Source organism: Sebastes umbrosus, chromosome 8 (genome assembly GCF_015220745.1).
Source record: "Sebastes umbrosus isolate fSebUmb1 chromosome 8, fSebUmb1.pri, whole genome shotgun sequence".
Taxonomy (NCBI): Eukaryota; Metazoa; Chordata; class Actinopteri; order Perciformes; family Sebastidae; genus Sebastes; species Sebastes umbrosus.
Genome location: NC_051276.1, coordinates 32,126,661 through 32,147,966, shown reverse-complemented (window position 1 = coordinate 32,147,966; position 21,306 = coordinate 32,126,661). Strand labels below are relative to the sequence as shown.

The window sequence follows — 21,306 nt, the reverse complement described above, 5'->3', positions numbered from 1 at the left end:
CTATTTATCTATCTATCTATCTATCTATCTATCTATTTGTCTATCCATCCATTTATCTATCTATCTATCCATCCATCTATCTATCTGTCTATCCATCCATCTATTTATCTATCCATCTATCTGTCTATCCATCCATCTATCTATCTATCTATCTATCCATCCATCCATCCATCCATCTATCTATCTATCTATTTTTCTATCCATCCATCCATCTATCTGTCTATCCATCCATCTATCTATCTATCTATCCATCCATCCATCCATCCATCTATCTATCTATCTATTTTTCTATCCATCCATCTATCTATCCATCCATCTATCTGTCTATCCATCCATCTATCTATCTATCTATCCATCCATCCATCCATCCATCTATCTATCTATCTATTTTTCTATCCATCCATCTATCTATCCATCCATCTATCTGTCTATCCATCCATCTATCTATCTATCTATCCATCCATCCATCCATCCATCCATCTATCTATCTATCTATCTATCTATCTAAAAAAGAAATAAACAGTACTGTAGTTTGACCGTTCCTCCAGAGGGGGCGACAAAGTGCTGCTGATATAAATACTCTGCCGTTAATGACGTCGACGATCAAGAACGTAAACAGGAAGTTACAACAAGGCGAACAAGCTAGCGTGTGTTTTGGTTTGTTGACGTTAAAGTCTCTTTTTTACCTAAATAATCTTACAGATCGACACAAAAACTCAAAATGGGGAAGCGACAGCACCAAAAAGATAAAATGTAAGTTAACCTGAATAAATCCTGCGACACTTACTTGTTGTTGTTGTTAGCTTAGCTTAGCTTAGCTAGCTACAGTAGCTTACTCTAGCATTAAACTGTATCTAAGGTGCTTCATCGTCTTTCCTGTTTTATCTGACTTACAGGTACATCACGTGTTCAGAGTACACACACTTTTATGGAGGGAAGAAATCAGGTGAGCTGGGTTTTATAATGTTACCTGGTTTAAACTATCTGTTATAGTTATGAAGTTACTGTTTGCCTGTTATATGGTATGCTCTAACCTGGTGGTGGAAGAAGTACTTGAGTAACAGTAGCAATACTACAGACCTCTCAGGTCATCTGGATCAGGTCTGCTTAGTGTCCCCAGAGTCACAACTAAACATGCAGAATCAGTTTTTATGCACCAAATATCTGGAACAAGCTCCCAGAAACCTGCAGGACCTCCAACTCTGAGTTCTTTTAAATCAAAGCTTCAAACTGTCCTGTTTGCTGCTGCCTTTTATTAAACCAGATAATGATCTTATATACTGCACTAGAGCTTTTACTCTTGTGTGTTATATTCCATGTTAGCTTGTTTTTATTTTCTAATCTTTAATGTTTTTATAACTGTTTTAATTATGTCTTAATGTTCTTTTGCACTTTGTCTTAATGTTCTTGAATGTTTCTGTAAAGCACTTTGAATTGCCCTGTTGCTGAAATGTGCTCTACAAATAAAGCTGCCTTGCCTTACTGTGTAAAAATACTGCATTCAAAATCTTACTTAAGTAAAAGCACAAAAGTATTAGCATCAAATTATACTTAAAGTACCAAAAGTTAAAGGTACTCATTGTGCAGTATATTATATCACTGGCAGGGAAGTAAAGAAATAAATTAAATCAAATATTCAGGGATTAAGGTTACATGATCCATATTTCTACTGTCTGTTACCACTGACTCAGTGTTTTCTAGGGGTTGAACAAAATATCGAAAATATCGAGTATTGCAATACATTGCAAATCGATTCTCAAAAACCTTGTATTGATTTCTAATTAATAGTTTATATGCAAAGATTAACTCAGTCAATACTATATTTTATTTACAAAGATATGCATTCTCTGTGATAAATGCAGATCGTACCGTTCTGATAGTATAAAAAAAATAAAAAAAATTAACTCAGATTTTATGCATGAGGTACTGAGGTGGCTCCAGCCTCCCTTTCAGCTCTGCTTTGTTTTGGATTTGCAGTTTATATTTCTGGCATTGTGTACATTCCTTTTTTGTGCATTAGATAATCTAGTTTATTGTACATATTTTGTTCTATTTGCACTCTTTCCTACTTTGTACTGCTGCACAACAATTTCCCTCTGGATAAATAAAGTTCTGTCTTATGTTATCTTTAGAAATCCCACAGGCAAACTTCAGACGGCTTCCCTTTGACCACTGCAGGTAAGAAGAGACTTGTTAACATCTCCAGCAGAGGCACATTACATCTGTCTTACTTCTATTCTGCACAATAAGTTTGCTATTAGATCAGTAACAGATTCTAGCCATGCTTTTCTACCAGTAGTGGAGGATACTTTACAGAAATATATTTCATAGATGGGGAAAATCTATGTAATAAAAATAAATAAATTCTGATGTGTGTGTTTTGTGTGAAACATTTCAGCTTGTCCCTGCAGCCGTTTGAGTATCCGGTCTGTACTGATGAGGGAGTCATCTTTGACCTGCTGTAAGTAGAAGATGCTAATAAAAGAATATACCAATCAATTATCAGCTGTTTCTTATTGCTTGCTTTGGCCTGCTACCAGACGGTTAAGTTAAGGATGACTGTTTTATAATTTGTCAGCTCAAAACTAGTTCAGGTTAAGATATCTCTGCACCTGTTGATAAATGGAGCTCTTAGTAATGCTCCTTCAAGCCTCGAGTCTTTTATTGTTGGTGTCATAGTGAACACAATGGGGAAGGAAATAGTTAAAGGCCAAAAATAAGATGAGGATGAAGAATGTTTGTTGATGAAAACATATTGTAGCTCACATGTGTTGTGGTTGTGTCTGGTTTGATCTTAAGTAAAGATCAGTTCCTTTCTACCTTGTGTTTCAGGAGCATCGTCCCATGGATCAAGAAGTATGGGACTAATCCGAGCTCTGGAGAGGTAAACACGCATCATACAGCAGGTTTAGTCAACAGACTGCTCCCCCTTTTATCTACTGCCATTTATGTACAAAAAAAACATTCATCTCATACGAAGATAATAGAATAGATACATTTTACCAGATTAAACTACTAGCTACTTTCATCTGTAGTTATTGGGCAGGTAGACACAAACACCACTACTACTAGTAGTAAGTTCAAAATGCAATAAACGCTAAATACAATCATAGATCTAAACATAATCCTATGCAGTATAATTGTGCAGTATAAATGCTCATTCCCAGTCAGCCCATTTCCCCTTAATGTTGCCTCGGAGCAGTGCTGAAACAATGAGTCATTTGAACTGAAAATGAATCATCAACAATTGTGTTAATTGTTTATTTATCAAGCAAAAAATGCAAAACATTTACTGGTTCTAGCTTCTCAAATTTAGCTGCTTTCAGGATTTCACATCATTGTGAATTGAATATCTTTGGGTTTTGGTCTGTTTGTCTGACAAAACAAGACATTTGAACACGTCACCTTGGACACTGGAGAATTGTAAACAACATTTTTCATTATTTTCTGACATTTTATAGACAATTGAAAGGCTATTTGAAAGATTTGATAATGAAAATGATAATAATAATTTGTTGCAGACATACTTCAGAGGTTTAAAATTTCATTTTTTAAATAAAATAAAAAAATGTCCAAACACTTATTGGTCACACAATACTACCAATATTAAAGTTCCCATGGAATCAAAATAAATAATAAGTGGGGTTTTTTTATCTCATATGTATTGCGCTGGTCTTTGAAAGGTTGAAAAACATCCGCTCTGTTTCACAGTTTAAAAGACTCAAAGAGAAGAGAAGTTCACTAAGATGATCTTGGTTTTTAAAGAAAAGGGGGAAACCTTTTTCCATTCTGTTATTGTAAATACATTTTTGAACACATTATTTTTATGATTGCACACTAACACCTCGGCTTTTCTTCTTTCCCACAGAAACTGGAAGTAAAGTCCCTCATCAAACTTAACATTGCCAAGAACAACGATGGTAAATAACTAAACATGTGTTCAATGTACTTTAAAGGACTCACGTAGAAACTAGGGGGATAATAAGTTGATGTCATTAGAGCGTCTTTTTCCTGATTCTAATCACCGAAATCAGTCAGTAGTTTGGAGTAAAAAGGTCAAAGCTGCTCTCATCTTACTGCCCTGCTGTGTTAGAGAGGTTTGAAAAAGAAATTTAGACTTAACGAGTGTTAAAGGGTAATTCTTGGGGGGTAAATTAAATCAAGTGGAGGAGGAAGATGTGGGAGAGGTGATATAATTCAGCAGGGAGCACATTACATGAGGTATTTCTTGACTTCTGGAGGGCAACTCTGCCGCTCTGCTCTACTTCTGATCCTCTTTTCATTTCGTTCCAGGAAAGTATCACTGCCCTGTTATGTTCAACGTCTTCACAAATAATTCTCACTTCGTTGCCAACAAGGTCACCGGCAACGTCTTTTCTCATGAGGTCGGTGAACTCACACAAACTCTCCCTGCATTGATCCTCACACATACACACAGATACTTTTGTAACACAGATCAATGTCTAAAATTACACGCACACTCAGATTGATTTAGATTTCAGTGTGATAGAGTGCAGATGCTCAGCCCACATGCTCTCACAAGATGCTGCCTTACATCACATCGAATTAGTTGTGTACAAAAAAAAGCAAAAAAAATTAGGTTTACAGTAGGACAAGTTCTTCTGGTTTTACTGAAAAAGTAGAATACAAAACAAGCGGAAATCTGTCATATTGCTATTGAGCGACATTTAAAAATAGATTAAATGATAAATACCGATACACGTGAGTATCGCGATATTATGTTGTGCGATACTGTATTGATTCTCCAAAACACTGTATCCATTTTTAATTAACCTCTTAAAAATCAGACGGCCCGCTGGCGGACCCCGCCGCTATTCTGTCTTTTGGAGGGTTGTAGCGGGCTCAGTTTTAAAGCTAGAGTAAAGGTACTGACATCATATGAAACTAAAACACCCAAGGGATCTTTTGGTATCAACCACAACATGCTAGCTTTTCACCTATTCTAAAAATGGTGTATTTAAATATTTCTCCATACCGGGGTCCCTAAACAGTCTTAGAATTGTATAAATTGGGTATCACTGTAAAGCTGAGGCTCTAGTGGATATCTGACTATAGTAGCCTTCATAGTTACTTTTTTCACTCTGATTTTATACATATGGTGTGTCTTTATACTTTGACAGTTTTCCTAAAATTAGATTCGAAAAAACATATCGCCTAACTTACAGTATCGCAATATATTCAATCATAACCCCTGATGCGTATCGTTTCACCAGATTCTTGCCAATAAACAACCCTATAAATTAGTGACTTTAGTGTGTGCTAAGAGAGGCTCTTGTTTTCTGAAATATTTCTGTTTCCTCTCAGGCTGTTGAGCAACTCAACATCAAGACCAAATGTTATAAAGATCTGCTGACCGACGAACCCTTCACCAGAAAGGACATTATTGTACTTCAGGTGGGTTGTTGCTTTGTTTTGGTTTGCAAAGTTGAAAGCACATTATTTAAGGAAATTAATATATTTCTTTTGGTTTTGTCTTTGTAGGACCCCACAAACCTGGATAAGTTCAATGTCTCTGACTTCTTCCATGTTAAAAACAACCTGAAGATGTTGGATCCAGGTGGGTTATCGAACTGTCATTTATTAATTAACTGTTTGTTAAGTTCTAATCAGGAATCAGAGTTGAGTTGTCATGGAATAGGAACGTGCCTCAGTTAAACCATTTCCTTCCTCTTGCTCTCCTTTTAACTGGTTTACGGTTCAGATGAGGAAAAAGCCAAGCTGGACCCGGCATACCACCTGAGGACCACCAATCTGGAGACCAGGGAGACCTTAGCTGAGCTGTACAAAGACTACAAGGGGGACCAGCTCCTGGCTTCCACTATGAAAGAGCCAGTGGCCAAGAAGACGGACAAATTAAACGCTGTAAGCAAAAACACAATGATGATGATGAAGTTATAGAAAACTGTGTAGTCCTACTAAGAGAAGGAGAGAGGAATAGAATAGAATAGTGGCCAGTCATTAATCCACAGGACAGCACATCGCCCATTGCAGATAAATAGAACATATTCCAACGATGTAATCCACCAAATCACACTTCAGGATATTCTCTTATGAATTATAAAAAGTCTGAGGGCCTAAAATCTAATTTATTATTTATTTTATTTTATTTTTTATTATTATATTACGTATGCAAATTATCCGACTAGGCTGCTCCAGAAGTAAAGAAGATACCGGCCAATTAATCGCTATCTGCTTTTTCCTGCTCCAGACTATCATTATTATATCAGCCTTTAAAAATCCATCGGTCGACCTCTATTCTCCGTGTTTAGTTTTGACTCTGGGGATGGAACGCAGACCTGAACCCAGATGACCTGAGAGGTCTGGATGGTTCATAATGTAGCAGAACATCAGACATGAACCATTCAGTGCTTTATAAAACCAACAGTATGTTGAAATCAATTGTTTGACAAACTGGAAGCCACATATACGAGCATAAATACACAAAAACAAAAACAAAAAATAATTTAAATAAAATAGAACTAATTGACTGTCTTTTTCCTGGAGCATTCAATCATACCATACAGTGTCCCGGCTTCTTCTTAGCTGGAAATTGTCTAAATTTTCTGATTCAACAAAGTCCAGATGAGCTGAAATGCAATGCAACTGTAGACTCCTTTTTTTATGAATAATATGAATAATTAAATTCTCCAGTTGTGCTGCTGCAGCATTTCAGGAGGGCATTCATGTGGAGAAGACATGTCATTTTTACTTTGTACACAGGAGGGAGCCAAACACACAGTAATACATTGACAGTAATGTGGGCAACAAGACAAACAACTGCATCCAGACACAGAACAAAGAGCGTTTACAGTGCAGTGAGGAAGATGAAGAATATCTTACACTTTCTTTGTACGAATTTAGGCAAATATATATATATATATATATATATATATATATATATATATATATATATATATATAGAAAAAAAGATGTAAGTAAGAACATGTGAAACATTACCCTGAGGGATTATTAATTAAATAAAATAAACAAAGGCCTCTTTAAATATGTAGCAGGTTTATATTCTTTATTTTTTAAATACCTTCTGGATACTTACTTACTATACTATAGTGTATCCTTGCTGCATGCCTGCTCTCAGTCATTATAACTGAAGGGAAAAAAACAGATGTGCAACAACAAAGGTCAACCGCGACCACCGTGTCCTTGAATAACCGGAGAGGGTGAAGTCTGAATCAATTTGAACGGCAACAACGACTCTCTTCTTATCGGCTCTCCTTTGACGCTTCACCATGTCTCGTCTTTTTTATTTATTTATTTTTTTTACGCCAGAGCTTTTTCCTCGGTTGCGCTCCGTCTCGAGTTCACAGTCGAGGTGACGCTCTGACAGCCTCTGAGAGAACAGGGAATATAGGTCAGACGAAGCACACAAGGTAAAGTCTGGGCTTTCATGCGCCTTCACGAGAACTAGAGCAGAAGAATGCTAAACCAGGTCCATAGAGTAGACTTCTGAAATCCATTTTCACATCTCCGCTTTCATCTCCCACAGTTTTTATTCTATTGACTTAAATAACCTCCAATCTCGCTGCATTGTCTGTGGTATTTTTGGGATGCTGCATGTTACTATTCAGCCACTCTACTATAATTTAACCTCAAAGAATCTTAAAGCATCTCCAATACCCCGTCATTATGAGATAATATATAAATCTCCACAAGCTGCAGAGGCTGTTATTAAGATAGTTTGCACTTGATGCTCCACTTAGCGTGAATGTGGGGACCAGCCAAGTATGAGCCTGCCCTGTTGAAGTGCCTCTGAGCAGCTGATGCTGATCTCCAGAGGACTATTTCACAAGATAAATGTACAAATATGTGCTGCAAGTAGTGTTTATTTTCATAATTGAGTCATCTATTTATTAGGGCTGTCAAGTATTTAATATTCTTATCAACATGGGAGTGGGCAAATGTATGTATATATTTATTATTGAAAATCAATTAACAACACAAAACAATGACAGTATGCATGTGGCAACAACAGCTGTCAGTGTGTCAGTGTGCTGACTTGACTATGACTTGCCCCAAACTGCATGTGATTATCATAAAGTGGGCATGTCTGTAAAGGGTAGACTTGTGGGTACCCAGAGAACCCATTTTCATTCACATATCTTGAGGTCAGAGGTCAAGGGACCCCTTTAGAAAATGGCCATGCCAGTTTTTCCTCTCCAAAATGTAACGCAAGTTTGGAGCGTTATTTAACCTCCTTCGCGACAAGCAAGTATAACACGTTGATACTGAGCCCGCTACAACCTAAAAATCGCAAGTTGTGTCAATGCGTTAAAGAAATTAGTGGCGTTAAAACAATTTTGCGTTGCTGCGTTAACCTTGACAGCCTTAACTTGAAGTTGTTATAATTGTTGAAATTCTCATTACATCCCGACAGCAATCAAATTAAATGCTTTGACAAAAAAAAGAGAAAAATCTGGTATCAAACCCGTCCAGTCATTTAATTCGGCCCAACTGTAATGATTGGACGGGCTACCCGCCTGATTGCACTCTGCCCGTGTACTCATTGCGCGTCACCGGGGTCTTCCACCAGCTGCTTTACAGCTGTGAGTATTAACAATAGCCGTGTTCGTTGTTTACATTCATAATAATAATTGTGGGGGAGTGTCTTTAGAGGGAGGCCTGAAGGGACGGATTGTCAGTATTGCCGACTTTCTCGCTAGATTTAGCGACTTTTGGAGCTGCTGCTAGCTGCTTTCATTGGAAAAGAGTTTTCCAAGAGATAACACAGGGCTGGGTTTTTCAGTTGGATCATTTTTAAAATCTAGTGTACTCTTGCTAGTTTCTTAAGATTACCAACCCTAGCTTTAAAAAAATGTGACCTAAAACCTATTTTTTGTTATTTCTGTCTCTTTTTCCCAGGCCCACTACTCTACCGGCAGAGTTTCCTCCTCCTTCACATCCACGGCCATGACTCCTGCAACAACACAAACAGCAGGCAAGTGAACATCTCACACACACAAAAAAACCCTCTGCAGATTCCCACCAGACGGAAACATTCACCTCTTCTTTCTTTAGCTGCTTTAATCGTTGTTATCTATCCAGGGGAGACCGGCTAGTCACGCCCGCTCTCCTCTCCTGCAGCAAAGTTTAGCTTCATGCTCACACAACTGGGAGCTGCTCAGTTTGACTGTGATGTCTTCTCCTGTCCACAGAGAGACATTTACTGTTATGCAACGGTATAGTAGGTTCAGTACACTTCAGAAGAGGAGGGCAATGTTTGGATTCAGTGTCCCAGTTCAGGTTCCTGAAAAAGGATGGCATGGATGTGTGCCTTAGTCTAAGAATACTGAGCCATGTTGTCTTTATAATATATGTTGAAATGTGGGATGTAGTGTTGAATGCAGGAAAGGATTTGTATTTTAGTAGCCATGTCTCTATTGAAATGTTTGTCAGGTTTTGTAATTTCTTTCTATATGGAGGTATTTCTTTTTTTAAAGATTAAAGCTAAACCATATTTAAAGAAAAAAGATAATTAATAGGAGAATAAGACTTGCATAAATCTACAACAGCCTGCTCTGCTGAGGCTTTGCTGGGATTTTAAAGGTCAGAGATCTTAGCAGCAGCAACATCAAGCTGAGGCTCATAAACAATCAATAAAGTCTTCGGATTGTTTTTTGAAAATAATAATAAAAGTCCCTCTCTGTCATAATCCCAAACGTTGTCATCTGACATTAAAATAGCTAAATTTGTATTTTTATGTCGTAGACACCATCGCTGACGACACCGTGCGTTACCAGTACGTGAAGAAGAAGGGCTACGTCCGTCTACACACAAACAAAGGAGACCTGAACCTTGAGTTGAACTGTGACAAGGTAATAACACGCATATTCACTCAACAAACATAAAATCATTCTCCCCAACTTGAGACAAGATAAAGCAAAAAATCACAACTTTCCTTGTTACCAACGACGTGAAAGTCAGTTGTTTGTTTGCAAAGCTACGCTTCCGCCATTTTGGACTGAATGCCGGACGCCAGTAAAGCATTCGCCTACAAAGTGCCATACAAAAGTAAAACTAAATTATTTCTATTCATATTTGATGTCTCTACCGAAATATCCTGTGTTGAACCATAAAAATATTATAAATATGCATACTATTATAACTATTTTCTTATTTATTTATTAAACTTTCTGCTTCCCAAAGGAGCTTAAAGTGGTAAAAATGGAAGTTAGAAAAATCCAGCACACTGATTTTGAGAGCAATCTCAAACTTTTTCGTGTCAAGGATCCAAAAATGGATGTCCAATAAACCACAGACCATGGATGTAGAAGAGGGTCCAATAAACCACAGACCATGGACGTAGAAGAGGTTTTGTCCTGTGCTTTTGCCCTGCGTGTTAGTAAATAGCCTATAACTACATTAAATTCTGTTTATGTCGTGCTACTATCACTACTAGCTGCTGGTCGATAGCCGGTTGTTTGGGAACAGAGACGTTAATACAGCCACCGCGGTACAGGCTTATAGCATACAGCCCATGGGTGTATTATAAGATAATAAAAGTGATGAATTACAGCCAATATATCCATTATTACAGCTGCATTAAAGCTAGCAGGAACCGGAAATGTCATATGAGCGTGCAGGGCGGTGCAGATCTGTGGGCACGTTCATTAGGACGCCGAGGAAAATAACTCTGGATTCAGCTATTAGTGAATTTTACAACTTTATGGACGTAATTATTTAAATGAGGGCTATTTAAGTGTTCCTACTGGGAAGTTGATTTCCTCTGGTTTACAGATGTTTCTTTCTACATCCATGGCTACAGACACATTGACGTTTTTTCCGTCCAAAATAGCGGCAGCACGACCACAGCGCCGTCTAGCGGCTGTTGTCACAAAAGCACCACAGTTTTGTCTCTTTGCTTCTATTCTCTCTGTTGTTACTGATCTGAACGAGCCCTCAGGTTTATTTTTTTTAAATTTTCACATGATCAAGGATAAAATTACAAGTAGAAAGGGTTTTTGAAGCTCATTTTAAATCCTACGTCAGGTCTATATATAGTGTGAGAAGGATGTTGAAAAGAAAACATCTAAAAAGCAGTATTTCTTCAAGCCTTTAGGAGCTAATAAAATATATAGTTTTATAAATGAAGCCTGGTGGTTTTGACACTGAGACTCTGACTCAGACTTGGCTGATTTAATTCGCTGGTATAAGGTTCTCAAATAATGTTTTTGTGACGCATGTTTGGCCCAAGCAGGTGGTTAAATCGTATTTAGGGTGACGGTTCCAAAACAGTGAAATCAGCCTCTTGCAGAGTCTCTCCCCCGGGTTGCCAAGTTTACATCTTGGCAAAACTGTGTGCCTCCTGTTTTTTAAAAGTCAGGTGTGGGGCTCCAGAGAGACAGCATGCGTTCCAGGAATGCATTTCTGCCCTGGTAACCAGGCGCTTCATGCGCTTGGTTTTCATTGGCTTCTGAGCTGTCGAATCAGGTTAATGAGGGGAAAGTTGCAGCGGTTAGACAACCTGCCCTCTGTGCCCCCTCACATCCTCCTCCTCCTCTTCCTCCCCAGTGGTTTCCACACAAGATTGCAGCTCTATTCGTGGCCTGCTGTTTATGAATTAATGAGTGCCGCTTCACTGTCACATACACTCTCAGTCACACACATCCACAGCCCACCTCCCTGTAAAGAGCCCATTTGCTCGCCCGGCTTTGGATGTTTCGGCCGCCCTCGTTGTCCCCAACTTGGGAGAAGTGTGAGGGGGCAGATGTTGGAGATCGGATGATGCGGCCTGCACCTTAGTCACGGTAGATAGGCTTCACCTGAGTGGGCTAGAAAAGTATCTAAATTTACAATTTTAGTCATCCAAAACCATTTTCAAATCTTAACACATATATTCCAGTTATTTTCTTTTTGAGTTTGAGATGAAAATCAAACAATTTGACATACAAATAGCAATGGAAATTAATGTGCAGGGAGAGGGAAAAAAACCCAAAGGGGCTACAAAATAATATAAAACAAATTCACACTGTTAAAAATATATATACGTTATGACTAGGGCTGTCAAAGTTTACATGATAACGCGTTAACGTAAATTTGTTTCAACGGCACTAATTTCTAGAGTGAAGATACTGGTATCATATGACACTAGAAAACATAATGAATCCATTGGTACCAACCATGTCATACGAAATAACGCTCCAAACTTACGCTACATTTTGGTGATGAAAAACTGTCATGTCCATTTTCAAAGGGATCCCTTGACCTCTGACCTCAAGATATGTGAATGTAAATGGGTTCTATGGGTACCCACGAGTCTCCCCTTTACAGACATGCCCACTTTATGATCATCACATGCAGTTTGGGGCAAGTCATAGTCAAGTCAGCACACTGACACACTGACAGCTGTTGTTGCCTGTTGGGCTGCAGTTTGCCATGTTATGATGTGAGCATGTTTTTTATGCTAAATGCAGTACCTGTGAGGGTTTCTGGACAATATCTGTCATTGTTTTGTGTTGTTAATTGATTTCCAGTAATAAATATTTACATACATTTGCATAAAGCAGCATATTTGCTCACTCCATTGTTGGTAAGAGTGTTAAATACTTGACAAATCTCCCTTTCAGGTACATTTTGAACAGACAAAAATTGTGATTAATTTGGGATTGATTGCGATCAACCACAGACAATCATGGGATTAATCCAGATAACATATTTTAATTGATTGACAGCCCTAGTTATGACACAGAATAGTTATTACCTTTCACAGTTTTCTTCAGATGCTCTAATGTTAGATCTGGGTGAAAAGGAATAAAACATGAAATCCGTATAACTACATAGGCTGTTAGGAAGCTCCTTACATGTACACGATTCTGGCAGAAAATTTGTTAAAGTAAATCAGATTCATGGAATTACTTTAATGGGTTTTATGTCCCTCGTGGCCTTTATATTCGAGGAGCCTGCGAGCATATGTGAATTGGGACTTTTGTTTAAAAAAAAACAACAAAGTTTTCTGTTTGCATCAGCAAACATTGTTTCCATGCTGACATCACTGATTGCTGCCAATTTTAGGCACCTAGCTATGTTTCTAAATGGGACTGTATTTTAAACATTCTCAGGCTCAAACTCACACACAGAAAACACAAAAGCATGCAGACAGACACGCTACATTAACCGCCGTTGCAGGGCAGCAGCTGATAGAGATCTGTGACGTGATTCTGATTCAAAAATCAAAAAGGATTCAGATGAAAGTGGAAAGAAAGGCTTGTATATTTTGATGCATTTTATTCGTACGTGTACAAGTAATCTGATGTGTCATTAGTTTTTAGGTGTTCTTTTCCATTGCAAGAATCAATTTAATGTCTAAAATGGTTAAAGTCAATCCATTTCTTTGTCCAGTGGTTTAAAACAGTAAGCCTCTTTGTCCCAGAGTGCTCTGAAAATCTGGGATTTATAATCAAGGGGGGAAAAGAGGCAGAGCGTTGAACCCCAACTGCAAAATTGAGACGTAGCAAGAAATAAGAGCAGTAGAGCAGCGAAGGGCCAATGAATAAAAATAGATTTTTACGAAGGCTTCTGGTGATTCCTGGAAACCACCAGCCATTGTTGCCAAGGGGGAAAAAGTTAGCTTCTCACGCAAACACACACAGAAGTGTTTCTCATGGCTGTTGACGTTAATAACAGTAGACCTGACCGGCGTCACAGTAAACGCCACGCCTCCTGCTCCGGGGACAAATACCGGCTTATTTCCCACGGAGCCAGTCGGTCAAAATTAGCTGCTGTCAGTGGGTGTTTTTGTAATGATTTACAAGTTGTAGAAAGTTTTTATGACCCCGGATGTACCTTCAGCAAGAGGGGGAAAAAAATACCTGTTTTTTTACAACAACAAAACAGAGAGTTATAGAAGACTGCTAAGCCTGGCTTCTAGCTATATAGACACGTGAGGCCGCCTCAGGCAGCAGCTGAACTCATCATCTCATCTCACCTCATCGCAGACTTGTGTGTATAACACAATTTCTAACAGGTCACACAGAGTTAAAAATGTGTTTGTTTATGTAAATGCAAAACTGTCAGCTCCACCTGGAAGTTATAACCTGCCTGTGTAGCTCACCAATGTCTTCAGAGACTCCTGTCACTACAGGCAGCTGTGTATAAAGATGATGGAGTCAAACAGCTACGCTAAGTCTGTTATTTAGCCCCTTAACCAGGGCTGTCATTCGATTAAGTTATTTAATTGCAAATTATTCGCACATTTTCTTATCTGTTCAAAATGTACCTTTTAAAGAGAGATTTATCAAGTATTTAATCCTCTTATCAACATGGGAGTGGGCAAATATGCTGCTTTACGCAAATATATGTATATATTACTCATTTGAAATCATTAACAACACAAAACAATGACAGATATTGTCCAGAAACCCTCACAGGTACTGCATTTAGCATTAAAAACATGCTCAAATCATAACATGGCAAACTGCAGCCCAACAGGCAACAACAGCTGTCAGTGTGTCAGTGTGCTGACTTGACTATGACATGCCCCAAACTTCATGTGATTATCATAAAGGGGGCATGTCTGTAAAGGGGAGACTCGTGGGTACCCATAGAACCCATTTACATTCACATATCTGGAGTTCAGAGGTCAAGGGAACCCTTTGAAAATGGCCGTGCCAGTTTTATCTCCCCAAAATGTAGCGCAAATTTGGAGCGTTATTTAGCTGTTTTCACGACAAGCTAGTATGACATGGTTGGTACCAATGGATTCCTTAAGTTTTCTAGTATCGTATGATGCCGTATGGAATTAATCTGCAGTCGCTCCGTTTCAAAATGAGACATTTTTTGAGCCACGACAAAGGCCAAAATGTGGCCTGTAACAGACTAGGTGAGGCTTGTTTTTAGCGTCGCCGATTGCCAGAAATGCCTTTAGCTACTGAAGCAGTTGTTTATCACTTGCGGTCCCGACCGGCTGGTTTAAGAGGAGCGAGGAGTCAGCAGTCAATGACGGAATAAAACAGTCAATAAAATAGGTTTTTCAAAAAGTGTGAATGACCGCAGCCATGAGAGATCATTGAGCATACAGCTGTGTTTTAAACAACTCAAAAAGTATAATATCTTATATGTATGGTGAGTACTGGATGACATCAGGCTAGGCTGTTATAAAAGTAAAGTATTATCAGACAGGTTTTGACCTTCAGCATCCAGTTTATCTAAATGTTAAAGGTTGAGAGTGTGATTGCGGTTCTGGGTTTATCTAAAGGTCTCCTACAGTAACGCAGGCATGATTGATTTTTGGCCACTTGTGTGGTGTGCTGTGTGACTCAGCAATGATTTCTGACAACTCTCTGTTGTCAATACTTCTTAATAATTTCATAACTCAGCACTGATTTCAGTAACAGTAAGCTTATAGAGCGGCTGGTATTACTGGCTGTGGAGAGCCCGTTGAGTTTGCTGAAAACTGGAAGCTGAGAATAGTTGGAAACATTTTTATTTTAATTATTTAGTTTTGTTGTGGGTGTTGTTTTTTTCTAAACAATCTCTACATGTTCTTTCCTTCAGGTTCCCAAAGCTGGAGAGAATTTCATCCGTCTGAGTAAAAAAGGCTATTATGACGGGACAGTCTTCCACAGGTCCATCCGCAATTTCATGGTAAGGACTTTGACCTGATTTCTTACCTGTACATGAAATGACTTTGGCACATTCTCATACGCACAATACGACCAAAACAAAGTGCCATTGGTAATACAGACATTTTAAACTCGAAGTGAGATGTTACAACCGGTTCTTTATAGATAGAAAAGATCTAATCAATAAAGCAATTTTGTAATTGGACTTAATCTGACCCTGTCAGATGGTTTGTTACACACAACCATCTGAGAATCAGTCATTGGAAACTGTTTGGAAAAGAGCAGGCACTTTAAAAAAATACTTGTTATGGGTTTGGATGAACCATCTGTCAATCAAACTAACGAAGCGAAACTAACTGAAGGCGAAAACATCACCATCAGTGCCGTTCTTTGCTCTTCTTTCAAAGAAGAAAGTTCTGATATAACTGATGCTATTGCAGCATCTACGCTAGCAGTCGCCTCTCCGTGTCGTCTCACGCTATGGTGTCCCCGGGCTCACGCACCTAAGCCACGCCCAACCTCATCACACCACAGACACCACACTAACATGAGCCTCCGAGCGCAAAAATATTTATATTAGTATTTATTTATGTCGATAAAAGAACACAGAAAGAACATGAAAGAAAACCTGTATATCCACCACATCCCTGTGTAAAAGTAGTGCAAGTCACAGCGTTAACCCAAAATCTAAATAAATCCCAGCCACGCTGTCGTTCACTGCTTCATTACCTTGTCTTTTGTTGAAATAATAATAATATATTTCAGTGTTTGCTGCTTCAGAGATAAGTAAAAACAGCTTCTAAACCCAGACTGAGAATCTGAAATCCAGGTCTCTGATCAGCCGCTCGTCGGTGTATTTCAGAGCCGCCTGTCCCATAATTAAAGTGGCTCTGAGTGGACATCTGGTCTCAAGGGGACCCTCACCTTTTTTTATTCGGTCCCGTGGTTTTCACACACAGTGGCAAGCTGTGAATTGTTTATCCATAATTACTGTGCCACTTACGCCTTCGACTGATCCTCCGCAGCTGAAAAGGACAGGAGGACGGCCTTGGAGAGAATAATTCCATAGCAACAAACACGTTTAGAGCAGTTTGATAATGGGAACAGAATCGTGGCCCTTTTAAAGCAGTTTATCAGGACCTTGCGAGTGTACAGAACATTCTGAGATACTTCTAAAAAATTGAAATGTGAGTGGCCCATCAAGGCTGCTACCCCTCAGGCTCAAACGCTGAGAAGAACTGTTCAACACCGATATGATGCAACTGTTTCACATGCGAGTCTGCCGAGGTACCGCGTTATAGTGCAATCTTGCAGTTTCTATAAAGCTGCTGTCTCCGTTCAGTCAGGGAACATAAAGGCATTCATCGACTGAAACAAACTAAAAATATCATCAAAAGTACATCTTCGCTGGTGCTGTAGTGTGACATGGAAGTAAGAGAAGTAGATTGCTATTCATTTTTAGTTTTTATTGACCATAAAACGGGAGAGTTTTTGTAATTAACCGTGAGTTTACATTCAAAATCTCTCACCAAACATGTTTATGTGTATGTGGCCATGTGTGTCTGACCTTAAAGGGATAGTTCGGGTGTTTTGAAGTGGGGTTGTATGAGGTACTTATCCATGATCAGTGTATTACCTACAGTAGATGGAGTTTGGAGAAACAGACAGGAGTAGCAGCACGGGAGCAAAGCAATGTACTGCTGTGGACGGAGGCAGCAGCAAAACAGATTTTAGACACCTAAAAAAATCAATATCAGTTACTAGCGTACGCTATATTTAGAAGATTTTCACCGCCTTACCTTGCTGTCAGACAGCCCTTTACGACGGGGAACTGAAGCCGTTATCTATGCTCTCTTCAAAGCCACCAGACTCCATTGACAAAAACAGTAATTTTACCTTTCAGAACACTGGAGTTACTACTCTACCGCTGCCTCGATCGGTTAGTTTGTTTCTTATTGTGTGACTTTGGTGTTTTAAAGGGTTAATTTGGATTCACCGAAGTCACTCAATAACACAAGCAAACCGATAGAGGCAGCGGTAGACCAGCAGCTTATGAGATCTGCGAGGTAAAATTACTGTTTTTCTCAAAGGAGTCTGGTGGCTTTGAAGAGAGCATAGATAGCGACTTAAGTTCCCCGTCGTAAAGGGCTGTCTGACAGCAAGATAAAGCGGTGAAAATATTCTAAATATAGCGTACACTTAAACTGATATAGATTTCTTACATTGCTTTGCTCCCGTGCTGGTACTACTGTCTGTTTCTCCAAACTCCATCTACTGTAGGTAATACACTGACTATGGATAAGTACCTCATGCAACCCCACTTCAAAACACCAAAACTATCCCTTTGTTGGTGAAATAAACATGTTCAGTGTATTTCTTCAATACCTCATGAGAACATTTTAAGCATGTTTTGAAATGAGCATTGGCTACATTGCGTGTTAAGATCAATTTGAAGTCATTTCAGACTCCGTTTTTACTTTAAAATGTTGAATTCAATGTAACTAGCTACTCTATACTGCAAGGAATAATCCAGATATAGCTATTTGTACTACGAGGAAGTAAATTAGTACTTAACTAGTCCAGTGAAAACAGTGTCACCACTACAGCACTTTTTGAATATCCTCTCTTCTTTTTTGGTTTCTGGAAAACACTGTTGGCAGAAATGAGTATTTTGCCGGCCCTCTGCTCACGGTGTTCATGTGCGTTGTTGCACAGTAACACTACAGAGAGCCACTCATCAAACCTTTGCTCCACCGCAGCACTAATGGTCAAACCCCCAGTGTGTCTTTAAACAAGACGTCCAAAGAAATGCACAGAGCAGCGCTCCACTATATAAACAATAATAGGGACGTTAACAATGAACAATAGAGGCCTGTACTACCAGTGCTTCCAAGGAACATGCCTCCAAGTTGGATATTTGACAACAGGAAATACTGAAAGGTTAATTTAAAGTCTCACTAGTACAGAAACAAAACATTTTCCTGTTATAAGTAATAGGAGAAACTCTTTCAATGTGCAGCAGCTAACATCAGCCAAACCTAACAGAGTTTCTTCTTGTTTCCAGATTCAAGGAGGGGACCCCACTGGCACTGGCACAGGTAAGATGAGGACTGCACTTAAACCACATTTGGAATTACATAACATGCCTCTGTTGAATTATTAATAGCTCCTTTTTGGAAGCTTTGCGTAAATACCGCTTGCAACTCAAGATGCAAGTCAAGAGTGTTACTAAATATACTCTGGGAAGGCACATGGGAGCACAGACGACACAAAGACGGAGAGATGATGTAGATGGAAAAAGGGCTGAGTGTAGGCTACAGAATAGGGGTGTGGTGAGCAACCAATCAAGCAGCATTCGGTGTAGTTTTCCTGTTTTTAAAAGGCAGCTCAGTGTAATTGACTTGGAGGCCTCATACAGTTAATTTCCTGCCTTCATGTCGTCTGTGCTGCTCTGAGAGTTTGCAGCACAAAGTGTGCTTTGTGTCTGTGGGCGTCTCTCTCTCTGAATGCTACGCAAAATGCGTCGACCATGACAGATTTATGAAGGTGCAGAATTTCTGGCCTGTGAGTAAAGATTCTCCTCGTCACCTGGACTGAATAATGTGAACTCATGAACAGACCTTTAACTGACCTTTAAATATGGATTTCTCCTTAGTTCTTAACAGTCCTGTAATATGCAGTAGTTGTGTAGTTACCAGCATATCATTTTGTGTATCATTAAGAACAATGAGCCTTATTCACCAACTGTTCTTAAGAAGAAATTTCTTCTTAAAACCCAGTTTTCACTAAGATTCTGATAATTACTAATGTTTTCTTCTTTGGGATTTAAGAACAGAATCTACGCACCCTTATAATTGGTTATTACGTTTCTTCAGTTCTACAGTTGCATAATATAGGATTGCGAAATTCAATAATATTTTTTATCATTTTTAAATTATTTTCATTACTGTATTTTACAAACCATTATGATCTTTTAAAATAAATACACTAGGGCTGTCAATCGATTAAAATATTTAATCGCGATTAATGGCACTTTGTTTTCTTTGCTCAAAATGTACCTTAAAGGGAGATTTGTCAAGTATTTAATACTCATGGGAGTGGGCAAATATGCTGCTTTATTCAAATGTATGTATATATTTATTATTGGAAATCAATTAACAACACAAAACAATGACAAATATTGTCCAGAAATCCTCACAGGTACTGCATTTAGCATAAAACAATATGCTCAAATCATAACATGGCAAACTGCAGCCCAACAGGCAACAACTTGACTTAATTCTCTCAACTTTTCTTTTCAATTTCTGTGTGCACACGGCCGTGCAGTCTCATGCCCTTTTATGTGGATTGGATTATGCTAATTAGGATAAACTGGCATGTGCTTTCAATGTACGAGGACAATGGGATTCACCATTATAGGAACACGGGTACAAACAATTCTGCGGTTTAAGAACACGTCATGAATCTGACGTAGACTTATCTTTGGACCTTTCTCAAGAAGAAATTTAAGAAAAAATGTTTCATTTTGTTGTTTTCATTCTGTGTTTTGTTTTTTTAAACTTGAGCAAACCAAAGCAGAGGTGACACATATCTTTTCTTTGATATTCTGCTTTTTGAAGAGGTAATTTGTCTGCTCACATTTAGTGATAAAGATAACGACAAGATGCAGGAACACTGGAGAAAAGATAGCATATCATCTGGGACAATCAATTATTTGAGTGTGTTTTTTTTCATGCAGGGGATAGAGATGGCAAAATAAGATACCGAACCATGATGTGATACTTTCTTGACACTTGAATGTTTTACATTTAAGTGTGAAGAAAATCCTACGAAAATTGCCCACACATCCTGAGTGAATCCTTCTCACACATCCGGCAGACTGCTCGCTCACTGTAGCGTTGACACTAAGTTCAGAAAAACCTCATTTATCTAAAACCCTTCAGAACCAAGTGCTTCGGAGAGAAATGTTTTAAACATTGACTTGTAAATTAAATCCCAGAGACGCGTTCGAAATATGAAACGAATGAAGCTCACGTGAAATGCCCAAATAATGCGTTCATTAGTGGAGATGCTTCACAGCCGTGAGGATATTTTAACATCTTTACTATTGTGTCGAAGTTTGTTAATGTAAGTCAAGGAGTTTGATTTATTGGTTAACTCTTTGATGAGAATTAATTCCCCTCTTCATCCTCCTCTCTTGCTCTCCCTTCATTTATGATCCAATCGTTCTCCAAAATGTCAGGGAGTTGATAAATTATGCAAAAATGTCACCAGGGGAAGTTGACGGCTGCACAAAGTCTCTGGAGGGTTGATTGGTTGGATATGCATTTACACTAAACACACACATACTGTACTTATAAGCATGCGCACACTGTCTCATGCACGTACACCAGCTGGCAGGACAGCGAGACACACCTCGGGGCCACAAATCCTCTCCCCCTGTCGAGAGCCAATAAGCTCCTGCAGTGTGTATTCCTGTATACTCATCATGATGATTCTTAATGATGAAGTCGGTCTGAATTAATGATTCACAGCTGAAGGCTCTCAACATGGCTCCATGTTCAAGGGCAAACAGGTCCTGTGAAATTACACGGCGCCTTATTTCTGCTCCTCTAATGGCGCAGTAATTTGAATAATAAAGAGCAGTGGTAGATAGAGACAGTAATTTAATGTCATTTTCATACAAACTAAATCCATTTTAACGTGTTTT

General features: G+C 38.8%; 1 protein-coding gene across 1 annotated transcript in view; it reads left to right on the top strand.

Annotated features, from left to right (window-relative positions):
- Window positions 1-591: 591 nt before the first annotated feature.
- ppil2 (peptidylprolyl isomerase (cyclophilin)-like 2) overlaps window positions 592-21,306 on the top strand; it is a 31,693-nt gene continuing 10,978 nt past the window's right edge. Inside the window, exons 1-14 of the mRNA XM_037777603.1 lie at window positions 592-753; window positions 897-946; window positions 2,133-2,178; window positions 2,399-2,461; window positions 2,833-2,884; window positions 3,869-3,920; window positions 4,294-4,385; window positions 5,326-5,415; window positions 5,503-5,578; window positions 5,723-5,883; window positions 8,899-8,974; window positions 9,745-9,851; window positions 15,529-15,618; window positions 18,661-18,694. Coding sequence (XP_037633531.1) covers window positions 722-753; window positions 897-946; window positions 2,133-2,178; window positions 2,399-2,461; window positions 2,833-2,884; window positions 3,869-3,920; window positions 4,294-4,385; window positions 5,326-5,415; window positions 5,503-5,578; window positions 5,723-5,883; window positions 8,899-8,974; window positions 9,745-9,851; window positions 15,529-15,618; window positions 18,661-18,694 — 1,021 coding nt within the window. The 5' untranslated portion in view covers window positions 592-721. The remainder of the gene's footprint in view (window positions 754-896; window positions 947-2,132; window positions 2,179-2,398; window positions 2,462-2,832; window positions 2,885-3,868; window positions 3,921-4,293; window positions 4,386-5,325; window positions 5,416-5,502; window positions 5,579-5,722; window positions 5,884-8,898; window positions 8,975-9,744; window positions 9,852-15,528; window positions 15,619-18,660; window positions 18,695-21,306) is intronic.